This window comes from Xenia sp. Carnegie-2017, unplaced genomic scaffold (genome assembly GCF_021976095.1).
Source record: "Xenia sp. Carnegie-2017 unplaced genomic scaffold, XeniaSp_v1 HiC_scaffold_1, whole genome shotgun sequence".
Lineage (NCBI taxonomy): Eukaryota > Metazoa > Cnidaria > Anthozoa > Malacalcyonacea > Xeniidae > Xenia > Xenia sp. Carnegie-2017.
The window spans coordinates 1,170,618-1,184,433 of NW_025813402.1; the positions used below are offsets into that span (position 1 = coordinate 1,170,618).

The 13,816-nt window shown below is 37.8% G+C and overlaps 1 protein-coding gene across 1 annotated transcript; it reads left to right on the forward strand.

Annotated features, from left to right (window-relative positions):
* The first annotated feature begins 28 nt into the window (after window positions 1-28).
* On the forward strand, window positions 29-13,364 carry LOC124434328 (peroxidasin-like). The gene is given in 20 exon segments (XM_046984216.1): window positions 29-262; window positions 2,228-2,299; window positions 2,394-2,465; window positions 2,561-2,632; window positions 3,880-3,951; window positions 4,028-4,099; window positions 4,869-5,314; window positions 5,818-6,087; window positions 6,772-7,050; window positions 7,736-8,005; window positions 8,146-8,336; window positions 8,546-9,089; window positions 9,092-9,173; window positions 9,175-9,326; window positions 10,014-10,610; window positions 10,613-10,928; window positions 10,992-11,200; window positions 11,513-11,643; window positions 12,623-12,736; window positions 13,037-13,364. Coding segments are annotated over 20 exon segments (4,230 nt in total). The 5' UTR covers window positions 29-89; the 3' UTR covers window positions 13,133-13,364.
* Window positions 13,365-13,816: the final 452 nt, after the last annotated feature.

A 13,816-nucleotide genomic window follows, 5' to 3' on the forward strand; every position in this document is an offset into this window, starting at 1 on the left:
CTTTCCGCCGCGATTAAAATATTTTGTAACACGAGAGTTTGCGAGCCATTGTCGTAGATGATGACCATTATCAGTGGACATTATTCGTCATGGCTGATATGGTACGTCTATTCTTTGCTATTTTGATTTTGTTTATAAGTACCTGCTCAAGCACATGTCCCGAAGGTTGTCTGTGTTATAACACAAGTGATGGTCCTACAGTACGTTGTAACAATATCAACCTCACACATATTCCTCGTGTGCCCATATCCACCGTCGTTTTGTAAGTACATTAAAATCTTCTCGATGTCTACTGCAATAGAACTTTAAAATTAAATTAGCATAAAATGCGCAAACTCGTGATACGCATACGCAACGCATAGTCGTTAATAAGACTGTCTGTGTTGGTTTCATATAAATATCATTTGTGCGTTATTTCATTTCTACCGTTGCTTCATTCATTTAGCCGCTTTTTTTGAATAAAAAGCACACTGAATCTCGTCCATTCGTAATTGGATCAAGTTTTAAACACGTCTATTTCCATTTTTATGATTTGAAGACAAAAAGCCGAAATTGCTGTCGATGCCAATCGGCTATACGTGCGACCGCGGTTAATGTTACTAGTTGTTTATTTATGTGAGGAACGGATGTCAGATTTTTTGTAAACGTGTCATATTTATCGTGCTGCACGAAAAACACTAAGTCTAAATGAAATACTTTATAAAATTAAAGTTCCAATTTACTGGAAGAACCGCCCCGTCTGTATTACACGTATTTTTTTTCATTTTCAATGTCATCGAAAACGGAAAACAGTCATGTATATATAAAGTAAGAAATTAAAACCCTTCTTGTTTGAAAATTCAATACGTCGATAGACATACTCGTTCCATATTCGGTCTTTTTGACGTTGGCTGCATTGGGTTTTAGCCAAAAGCTCAAATAACGGAATGACAGTACGAGTTATGATTAAACAAACACCAATAATTGTCAGCGACGAGTTTCCACAATGAAAGATAACTATATTGACACTTCTAAACAGCCGTTTATGTTTATAGGGTATTGTAGAATTTCTTCTATTTCGAAAATGGACTTTTACATCGTGTTCTAGTGCTCAATTTCTACTTAAAAACTTTTATGATTAATACAAAAATCTTTTGTTTACCTCTTTAAAAAGCCATTATGTTTCTAGTACATTCAACGAGATGATAACGCGTGTATTCTTGAAGTTCACTAGCACTCATTGAGTAGGGCTTTAAAATCAGCTCATAATTATTCAAAGACGGTATTTTTACTTCACTGACTTGCTCGAGTTTATATTAAAAAGACGATATTTTTACTTCAATGATTTGCCCGACTTTAAAATTTTAAACGAAAATCTTGCCTTCGAAAGAAAAATGAGTTTGCCGTTTTGTGAGAGTGTGGGTGTTTTATTCAATATTTACAGAGTATTAGTATTGCGTTCTTATTTTATTTATTATCATTTTTTGAGACCTGCGTTCATCTTTCATTAGTTAGATCTCGTTATTTGCAGTCCTTAATCCGCTAAACAATTCTTTAATCCTACGAAATTTGCATATTTTGCGAGAGACGCGAACGACGGAAATGTTGATTTAAACTCGCGGTCAACACCAGATTGTAAGCAAATATTTGATTTATTTGCGAGATTTGAAAATATATCTTCCACGAAAACGAGTTATCAACACTTTTCACAGTGAATGAAAAATTTTTACTACACAACTGATCAAAAGTTCAAGTGATTTGAAAGATGATACAGTTTTGTGAAACAGATGCAACGTCACGTATAGTTTAGTGACCTAAGCATGGAGAGGCTGCGTCCGATTCTTGACTTCCCCCGTTTTCGTCGTCGTTCATGCTATCTTTGTTTATCGTTAAATGAAGTAACCCGTTAGTGTGATAGTTCTGCTCAAAACTGTATTTGTGACTTGCGACTGTTTCGTCATCTTCTTTCATTCATGTTTGTGTAATTCAGCAAAAGCAGCAAACTTAACTTTAACTTGTGAACGTAACGTTTCATTTGCAACGGAGAAAGTGAGTTTTGTTGTGAGTGATTGAACAACCGGCTCAACACTGTGATAAACGGATTTGTTTTGACACCAAACAAAAAATGTCGAACAATCATAAAAAAACTTGCAGGGAAACGCTGACTCTTTCTCTTCAAACAACGTGAAACTTTCATATCATTTTTCGAAACTTTTCCATGCTGAACATACTCGCCTCTTTCATTTAGAGATTTAAGTTACAATTGGATTCGAAGTGTACATAAAGCCGATTTTAGAGGTTTGGTGAAGTTGAAAACTTTGTAAGTGAGATTTATTTAAAGTTCTTTGCTTTGTAGTACAATTATGTGATAAAAAGTGAATTTTTTTAAGTCTTATTGATGTTTTTTTCTTCAGACTTTTAAACGCCAATAATATCAGTTCAATCGAACGTCGTGCGTTCGGTGGCCTTAGAAAGCTGAAGTATTTGTAAGTACACGCGTTGATAGCAGTTAGATTGCGAAAATACGATTTAAAGAAACCTTCCTTTCTGCGATGAAAATCATTGAAATCTTTTCTTTAAGGTATTTAGAGAACAATTTCATCGTGTCATTAGACTCCGACACGTTTTACGGGTTGTCTTCTCTTAATCAGTTGTAAGTATCAAGGTGAATATCACATCAATTGCTCCTTTTCATACTTATGCTATCCCATGTTATCCCATGCCACCATGCTGTGTTCTTTGGGTTTTTAGCTATTCATGTTTTATCAGTTGTAAGTATTAAGGTGAATATTCAATTTTACATCGTTAACCATTAACAATATTGAATTGTTAGTTCACTTCAATTGCTCCTTTTCATACTTATGCTATCCCATGTTATCCCATGCCACCATGCTGTGTTCTTTGGGTTTTTAGCTATTCATGTTTTATCAGTTGTAAGTATCCAGGTGAATATTCAATTTTACATCGTTAACCATTAACAATAATGAATTGTTAGTTCACTTCAATTGCTCCTTTTCATACTTATGCTATCCCATGTTATCTCATGCCACCATGCTGTGTTCTTTGGGTTTTTAGCTATTCATATTTTATCAGTTGTAAGTATTAAGGTGAATATTCAATTTTAAATCGTTAACCATTAACAATATTGAATTGTTAGTTCACTTCAATTGCTCCTTTTCATACTTATGCTATCCCATGTTATCCCATGCCACCATGCTGCGTCCTTTGGGTTCTTAGTTATTCCTTTGTATCCCACTTCATCAGATGTTATCCTTATGCGTATTTAAGTAAACCATGGTATATTTTATGGTTTTTGGTATGCCTTTGTAACCCTTGATATTCCGTGATATCTCGCACTGTACCTAAATACCTTTATATATCGATCTACTCTGTACTCCATTGAGCGTACTTCTTATCAACTGATGTACTTTCATCAAGTCTTCTCGTTAAACCTTGATATCCCGCACTATACCTAAATACCTTTATATATCGATCTACTCAGTACTCCATTGAGCGTACTTCTTATCAACTGATGTATTTTCATCAGGTCTTCACGTTAAACCTTGATATCCCGCACTATACCTAAATATCTTTATATATCGATCTACTCTGTACTTCAATTAGCGCACTTCTTATCAACTGATGTATTTTCATCAAGTCTTCACGTTAAACCTTGATATCCCGCACTATACCTAAATACCTTTATATATCGATCTACTCTGTACTCCATTGAGCGTACTTCTTATCAACTGATGTATTTTCATCAAGTCTTCACGTTAAACCTTGATATCCCGCACTGTACCTAAATACCTTTATATATTGATCTACTCTGTACTCCATTTAGCGTACTTTATATCAACTGATGTATTTTCATCAAGCCTTCTCGTTAAAATCATTTAGACACATTCAACAAAATAAAATCAAGACGATTAGTCGAAGGACGTTTCAAGAGTTGCATCAATTGGAAAGTTTGTGAGTAATATCGACATAAAATTCCGCATTTGCATTGTTTCGAAGTAATGATGGGTTTTTTTTTATTTACTCTAAGGTTTTTATCAGACAACAAACTACTCACGCTAACAAAAGAATCTTTGGTTGGTCTTTCCAATTTAAATAGACTGTAAGTATTTTAGTTCCTCCACAGACCAGGTATTTTGGTATCGACAACTTTTCCTAGTCGATAACCAGTGGTGTAGAAGTGGGGGGCACTTGGGGGATGACCCCCCCTTCTACTTTTGAAATTGGTAATTTTAAAAGGGTATTATTAGCAAAAACGTAAGAGAGCCCCCCCTTCTGATAAATTTAGTTCTACAGCACTGTCGATAACTAAATGTTGTCTGTCGACAAGCAAAAACACCGTCTGTGGAATAAGTTGTCTACTGAACGCGTAAAATTGTAGTTGTCGACAACGAAGCGGTTTCCCTTTTTTGCAAGGGAAACTGCAATCACGAAAACGTGTTGTTTGTCATCTTCATTTTGTTGTCGACTACGAAAAGTTGTCGACAACAGCATACCTAGTCTGAGGAGGCCCCTAACATTAGCCCGGTAGCCGGGATTCAACGAGGCGTGAAATGATTTTGGCGAATGGAAAAGGTTAAATACTTCACAACAAAAAACTTATTTGAGCAATTTCTCTATGCTCTGAATTTGCAATTTCACAAAACCTTTAAAATGAAAACAAATAATTCAGCCTGATTTCAAAATTACGACTAAAATGACATATGACGCTTGTAAGAAAAGGTTGTAGGTTTCGCGCTTAAAGTTTTTACTCCTTTCGAATTCATTTCACGCCCCGCTGAAATCCGGTTAGCGGGCTCATGTGAACAGGCCCTAGGATGCATTATAAAGGAAAGAGTTCATCACGTGGTTTTCGATTGTCTGTTTCCCAGGTTTCTTGAACGAAATCCTCTCCGTTGTACGTGCGACTTGCTATGGTTGACGAGTTTCCTGCGCAAGCTGAAACACAGCAACAAAAAGTCCACGTGTTTTATGCCACGTGACCTAATTAGCCGTACCGTCGTGTCTCTAAGAGCCAGCGATTTAGCCTGCAGTGCTCCCACATTCATCAAAATACCAACGAACATCGTTATTAGTTCCAGACCCCCAAGTCGCGCGTACTTTTATTGCAAGGCCAGGGGCATTCCTACTCCTACCATAACTTGGTTAAAGGATCGAGTCCAGTTGACAACAAATGATCATTATGTCATCCTGGAGGATGGAACTTTAGAGATATTGCAACCGGGTAAAAATGACGAGGCAAGGTATCGTTGTGTAGCACGCAACTCCGCTGGTCGACAAGTCAGGAGCGCGCGCCTTATTTATCATGAAGAAGAGGGTACGTGAACTGAACTTAATATATAACTAGACGGCTATCTTTTGTTGAGCATACCTGCTCTTACATCAAGCCAAATATTACCTCCAAACACGCATGTATAGAGGTTAAGTCCCGCATTTCACAACTTTATCATTAACTTTCTTTTGGTTGTGCGTGAAAAGATTGGGACTAGTTAAATTGTTGGTTTCAAATTTTGGCGGGAAATAGCAGTCAGTCATATTTAGTTCATAGGCGAAATTAAATGGAAACATATTTTTCGTGCAAACTTTGTCGTTTTTGAATCAGTTTACTGTGTATTATCAAATCACTTAATTCAACTTTGTCAAGTGATTTTATTAGACAGAATCAAACAGAAAAATATCCACCTAAGTGGAGTAAACCGTCATTGAAACGGCTCATTTCTACCGTTCTTTTCGATACTGTTCAAACAAACAGCTGAAAAAGTTTGAAAAAAACCAACTTGTTCAAGGATGTTCTTTTTTATCCCTTTCTATCATGTACAGTTGCTCCGAAGTTCATTGATGTACCTAACGATACAGAGGTGGTAGAGGGGAATGCCGTGATGCTAAAATGCTCGTCTCAAGGAATTCCCAATCCAAGGATAACATGGAGTAAAAATGGACATGCTATCACGTTATCCCGTCGTGTACGAATCTTGCAGTCGGGCTCATTGCAGATCTCTGAAGCAAGACGCCGTGATCACGGGCGATACACGTGCAGAGCACGAAACAAAGTCGGTTACATCACTGCATCTGCTTCTCTCACTATAAAAAGTAAGCTTCGTTAGCCATAATTGTCAGCAGTGGATTCAGCGTAGTTCAAAATACATTGCTGAAAATTTATTTCTATTTCAAAATGCTTCAGAGCAGATCCTATTTGAGCATTATCGTCTTTAGAAAATGCTAACCAACAGCTTTGTTAAAAGTCTTTTGAATTTAAAATGAGCTACTATAATTTATCTTGACCTAGCTTAGATTTGCCATTAATGATTAAATTCGAATGACACAGTTATTCGACAAAGTCTTTTGTTGTTATAACGCGTTTTCTTTTAAGAGTAGCTCATACACTCATATCATTAAAGGGTGTCAGAAACACAATAATTGTGGAAGGGGAGGGCGCATTCTGGAAAGTATCATTACCAATTTGCCAGTAACATTATGTTTTCTGCATGTTGTACACGTTAGATACAATAGAAGGTAAAAATTTTTCTGAGTGAAATTTACCAAGCTGGCCTAATTTTTTATTAACTTTATCTGCTGACAAAGAAAAAAATTCTAAGAGAACTTATCTTTATATAGAGCTAAAAATGTGAGATTCTCATTATACTAGCCATGTTTTTTTTTTCACGAAAAACGAGTGAGCATTGCCCTCTTTCAAGAAAAGTATGATGTCCTTACCCTCCCTGGTTCCCTGTCCACCACTCCCCCCTGTATGACTCTTGACTAATCTGATTATAGCCACACCAGTGTTCAGTGTAAAGCCAGCAGGAACAACTGAAGTCGTAGAAGGTGGTTCAGCGCTACTGTCATGTCGTGCTGAAGGTTATCCTACGCCTGCAATGACCTGGTTCAAAGATGGCACGCGGTTACCTTCCGAGGAACGTCATGTTATCACAACGACCGGTAGTTTGAGAATTCTTAAAGTCGAGGAAAGGGATGGAGGCTTGTATACATGTCAGGCGATCAACGTGATCGGTGTAAGAACAGCTCGTTCAGAGCTTGTTGTTATGCCAAGAGGTAACGAATGAGACTGTTGTGATAATTCTTATAACTAGAAACATCTAGATGCCTTCAGAGGGGTAACTAGAACGTTAATTAGGAGGGGGGGTGGGTGAATATTCATATATTCCGTTGTGCCATATTGATTTCTTTTGAAAGTGAATTGAATTTCAAAAGAGATCAAAGGGCACAGCTGAATATATGAACATACACTCCCCTCCCAATTAACGTTCTAGTGACGCCTCTGTATGCCTTATCACTTCATAACAAAGTTTCAACTTACATGAAGTAAAGCGCTTTATGAAGTGCAACAGTGAACAAAGTATTGGTCAGTTTTTACTTCAATGGAAATCTTTGTGACCATACTATGAATGTTGGAGAGCAAATGCTGTCGTTTCTTCTATTAATTAGCCAGCAATAAATGCTGATAACGCACAACATCGAAGAAACGTATTTGACACGTTGCTTTTAATCATTGTTAACGGATGTGTTGCGACAAGTTATTGCCAATAACACGTGACCGATTCCGGGTCAATTACGACTTCCGAGATTTTTCCGAAAATCCGCTGAGGTTTTGATTACTTTTCACGATTGTTTTCCGACAGTTTTTATCGTGAAGGTGTGTGAACATCATGATAAAACAAAAAAAGATACTCTACTTTTCAAATTATGTTTAATTTGTCTATTTTTTCGCCACTTTTAGTCAAGCCAGAAATCGTTTCCATCTCCAAAGATGTAATTGTAAACGTGGCAGATGACATTTCGCTTGCATGTGTTGCCCGGGGTAACCCCACTCCCGTAATCACGTGGATAAAAGATGAGATCCGCGTGACAAATGGCAACAGGTTCACGGTCCAGACATCCGGAGAGCTCAGTGTTCGAGAGGCTGGTAGAAACGACGAGGGGAATTACCAATGTGTTGCAAAAAACGATTACGGTTCTGATGTGAAAACAGTCAGGGTCACCGTAAGGGGTGAGAAATTATTAATTTTTTTTTTTTTCCACTATATTTTCCTTTACATTTTTTTGGAAGAAGCAAAAATATTGTTTCTGTCAGATATTTCAATTTAGCAGAAACATCGAGAAAAACTTGATTCGTTTCATTTCTCTCAGCTTCGTCTCAAGGGCCTGGCGACAAGTTCGTCAATTCGTCCATTGTTCAAGCCAAGCAATCAATTAATCGAGCCATCCAAACTACCATCCAGCGGCTGTTTGCGGAATCTAAACCCAGGTCTCCAAGTGATCTGCTTGCTCTCTTCCGCTTTCCGAATAAACAAGCAATTGAAATTGCGCGCGCTGCAGAGGTTAGTGACGTCATTCATTTCGCTTGTCTTCGTTTAAGAAATAAAATATTTTTACCATGGGAGAAATTGAGAACAGATCAGTGAAAAGCCGAAACCGAAGGTAGAGAGTTTGCAACTTTTCTGTCCATTGCAACCTCAAATCAACCAATCAGCGTGCGACGTAAATCTCTTCCACATAGCAATGTATTTTTTCTCGTGCGTCATTACAGGTTTTCGAGACTACTATTCAATTGATTCACGAGAATGTCGAAAAGGGAAAGATGTTGAACATCAGCGAAATCTCTTATAATTACTACGATCTTGTGTCACCGACGTATCTGGAGATGATCGCTAACCTGTCTGGATGCACACAACATAGACGTATGGTGAACTGTACGCAGAACTTATGCCAACACCGGAAATATCGCACCATTGATGGAACATGTAATAATCTTCAGAATCCGATGTGGGGTGCCTCGTTAACAGCATTTCGACGCCTTTTGAGACCCGTGTATGAAAATGGTTTTAATGCACCAATGGGATGGCGGAATAAAGAACTCTTACCCAGTGCCCGGCTTGTCTCGACCGAGCTCATATCAACAGCGAATAGTAACCCGGATGCTAGTTACACTCATATGCTAATGCAATGGGGACAGTTTTTGGATCACGATCTTGATTTTACGGTCACGAGTCCTAGCAGTCAGCGGTTTACTGACGGTAAAGATTGTACCAGCACGTGTGAGAACCAATCCCCTTGCTTCCCTATTCCCATTCCCCTGGAGACAAGAGGATAAAACGTCATAAGTGCATGACCTTCACTCGATCGAGCTCGGCCTGCGGGACTGGGGCGACCTCCGTCTTTTAGCATCCTTTCAACACGCGAGCAAATGAACCAGATTACGTCATATTTGGATGGCTCAAGTATTTATGGATCGTCACGTGATGAGGAAGAGCATTTGCGTGATTTTGACAATGATTATGGACTCTTAAAAACTGGACTGCGCGTTAATGGTAACTGTTGTTTGTACGTACGCATGTTTGTAAATGTAGATTATCTTGCGGATAGAGATGTGGATTATCTTGTGGATAGAGATGTGAATACTGTTGGCTTTAGTGTTAAGTGCATGATGTCTTGGCATCCTTAAGCCTGGTTCCCATATAGTCCTCCAAGTCGTTTCAGTCGTGCCAAAATTTCATAAACGACCCGTGCGACTGTATGAGAACATTTCAGTAACTTTCAGTGACTTTTCAATGACTCACACGACTAAAACGACTAAGGTCACTTGGATAGAACTTTGCTCTATCCGGACGACCGAAACGATCGTTGAGAAATGCAAGCGACCTTTTTATGGCGCAAAACGATTTGAAGAAGCAAATAACTAGCCAAAAGATTTTGTCTTTGATGAACGGCAACTGCCATTTTCAAATTCTCCGCGTAAAAATTAATTAAACAGTCTCTCGGTAGCGCAAGTACGAATATATGAGAAATAAAATAGCTTGTGTCGTCACAGTTGTTTGAAAAACAACGAAACAACTCGGAACGACTCGGAACGTCTCAGATAACTCGAGCGACTTAACGAGAGCCAGGCTTTAGCTGTAGTCTTCCTGATTCTAAAGATAGCTGTGGATAACGAAACGTCAATTAGTACTAACACAAATAGTCCTCTTGAAATTGCATTTTCTGTTTTCGTTTCTCAGGTAAATCGCTTCTACCATTTAATGATGGAACACCCATTGAATGTCTGAAGTCAGAAAGAGATAGCCCCATCCCATGTTTCCTTGCGGGTGATCACCGCGCCAACGAACAACTTGGTCTGCTCTCCATGCACACGCTTTGGATGCGCGAGCACAATCGCATTGCCACTGAGCTTCGTATATTGAATCCAGCATGGAGTGGCGAGAAAATATATCAAGAAACGCGGAAAATTGTCGGTGCGGAAATGCAGCATATCTCGTACGAGCATTACCTACCCAAGATTCTTGGAAAGGCAGGCATGGAAATTCTTGGAAAGTACTCAGGCTACAACCCGGATGTTGATGCTACAATATTTAACAGCTTTGCGACCGCGGCCTATAGGTTCGGTCACAGTTTAATTAATCCTATATTAAGCCGTCTTAACTCATCATTCCAGACCATAGAGGAAGGAGATATTCCTCTTCACAAGGCATTTTTCGCGCCCTATAGAATAGTCGAGGAGGGCGGAATCGATCCGATTTTAAGGGGGCTATTTTTCTCGCCCGCAAAAGACAGGCGCGTTCAAGGCGGTGGGGTTCTAAACACTGAACTAACCGAGAGACTTTTGAGATGGCGCATGCCGTTGCACTGGATCTTGCCGCACTCAATGTGCAGCGATCACGTGATCACGGGTTGCCTGGTTACAACGAATGGCGTGTTTTGTGTAACCTGGAATCATTTGAAACGTTTGATGAGCTGCGTGCGGTTATTTCAAATCACAGTATCATCAACAAATTACAAAAGCTTTATGGTAGTGTCGACAAGATTGACCTATGGGTAGCTGGAATCCTCGAGGATATTATGCCCGGTGGTCTTTTGGGCCCTACGTTCCAGTGTCTTATAGCAAAACAATTTAAGAATCTTAGAGACGGAGATAGGTAAGAACGCTACCAACCAATCATCGTTTATATCATCATAATCATACTCCTGTTTTAATCCAGGTTTTGGTATGAATATGACGGCGTATTTGAGCCCGCACAACTCACACAGATAAAGCGGACATCTCTGGCAAAAGTGCTTTGCGATAACGGTGATGATATTAAACACGTTCAACCAGATGTCTTTGTGCGTGTGAATCACATATCGTCATATACTTCATGTGATACATTACCAAGAATTGATCTGCGCTTTTGGAAAGAATGCTGTTCAGGTAAACGCAGGCTCAATTTCATTAAACCTAAAACGTGTTTTCTTGATTTTCATTTGTCATTTACTATCAGGTCCGGGAGCGAGGCAACACTCATAAATGCATGTCATGATGACTTATGTATCAAGTTCATTTAAGATCCATTGTTGTCCAATGTATTCCCTCCCATCCCAACTATCGATCTTCCAACATCAATGCTGTGACGTAGCATAATTTCGTGTATCCAAGAGATTAGATAAAACATGCGTACCATGTTGAAAAATATTTTGAATATAAGGATCTTATGCAACTCACCTTGAATTTCTTTTACAACAGAGCATTGTCATGACAGCGACAGAACCTTTACAATCTCACGCAATTTAAATCACTTACAAAGATCGAAAAGAAGAAGCAGTTTTGATGAGGAGAATGGAAACGAGACAGCAGACCTCTACAATGAAATTAAAGTTAGAGCTTAAGAATTTTGATAGTGTCTTATTTTTAATCTTGATTTTGATATTTTTCTGTTAGGGTATAAATTTATTTTCTTACTATGCCAAAAACATCACAACAACGTGATCTATGATTTTAAGATATGAAAGAAACTAGAACTGTGTTTTGAAATATCATCATAGTCCACAGTTGATCTTGTAGTTTAGTTGGTTGGTAGAACATTGAAGACAATGATTATCTTGTTACTATACCTGAGTACATCACAACAACGTGATGTTATTATCTATGACATTAAGATATGAAAGAAACTAGAACTGTGTTTTAAAATATCATCATAGTTCACAGTTGATCTTGTAGTTTAGTTGGTAGAACATTGAAGACAATGATTATCTTGTTACTATACCTGAGTACATCCCAACAACGTGATGTTATTATCTATGATATTAAGATATGAAAGAAACTAGAACTGTGTTTTGAAATATCATCATAGTCCACAGTTGATCTTGTAGTTAAGTTGGTAGAACATTGAAGACAATGATTATCTTGTTACTATACCTGAGTACATCACAACAACGTGATGTTATTATCTATGATATTAAGATATGAAAGAAACAAGAACTGTGTTTTGAAATATCATCATAGTTCAAAATTGATCTTGTAGTTAAGTTGGTAGAACATTGAAGACAATGATTATCTTGTTACTTTACCTGAGTACATCACAACAACGTGATGTTATTATCTATGATATTAAGATATGAAAGAAACTAGAACTGTGTTTTGAAATATCATCATAGTCCACAGTTGATCTTGTAGTTTAGTTGGTAGAACATTGAAGACAATGATTATCTTGTTACTATACCTGAGTACATCACAACAACGTGATGTTATTTTCTATGTTTTGAAACATCAATATGGTCCAAAGCTCGTCGTTACATGAAAAATTTAAATATACTTTTCAAAGGAAACAATTTGGACTATTTTATTTATCTTCAGGGTGAAAATTTTGAGAAGAAACATAATCAAGTCCACTGCGTTGATCACGAGGGAAACCGACGCAATGTTGACGAGTCATGGCGAGTAAATTCTTGTAAAACTTGTGTTTGTAAGGTAAGCTTTTTCGATTTTCTTCACCACTAATAGCGAATTTCCCCATCTTTTAATGAATATTTCCTAGCGTAATTTTATCAGAAACCTGTAGGAAAATATTTTTAAATTCATTCACCACCAAGAAAAAAACCCCACCAGCTCAAATGCAAACTTGCTATAATGGAAAATTAGATCCAATGATGAGGCTTGTTATTACGTCATACTCCCTTCCTCGTTGACCACAGTGATTGATTCCATGTTCATGAACGCGTCAGTTGTGTCGTTTTCAATTGGAAACATCTCAAATTCTATTGCTTTTAGGGATTAACGACAGAATGCGAGACACAAGTTTGTCCAAAGTTACCCTGCGACGATCCCCAAACATCCCCTGACGTATGTTGCCCAGTTTGTGAATAAACAGTTTTTAGGCTTGCTCTGACTTCATCTCAATATTTCCCCGTGAAAAAAACGTGAGCGTATTTAATTTTCAAATTGAAGACACTTTGAGAGATAGGGCTAGTAATGAGTGAATTTCAGTTTAATGCATGAAATATTTTTACTAATTTAATGGCATATAGTATTTTTTATCGAAGATGTATCGTATATCGACACGAACAATTCTCACATCCATTTTTTGGAAAATGAAAAATAGGTGTTATTGTGTTTTTATTAACTCCTTGACTCACGGTGAGCGAAGTGAATGTGCGTGTGAATCACATATCGTCATATACTTCATGTGATACATTACCAAGTATTGATTTGCGCTTTTGAAAAGAATGCTGTTCAGGTAAACGCAGGCTCAATTTCATTAAACCTAAAACCTGTTTTTCTTGATTTTCCCTTGTCATTTACAAGTTCGAAAAAAGTGATAAACGATTTTAATATGCCTTTCAACTGCTGCATTGTGAGAGAGAAATGTAGTTTTTGGTGCAAGCTGAATCTTGAAAAACGTTGAAGAATTTGAAAAATGAAAATGATAAATTTTTACGAAGCGCTGTGGTCGGCTTGTCTGTTGTTCGTGAATTAAAACATGTTCGTGAGGATTTATTTTGCAAACTGCTTAACTTCATGATTCAAAAGTGATTTTGTCACTGTACTCTG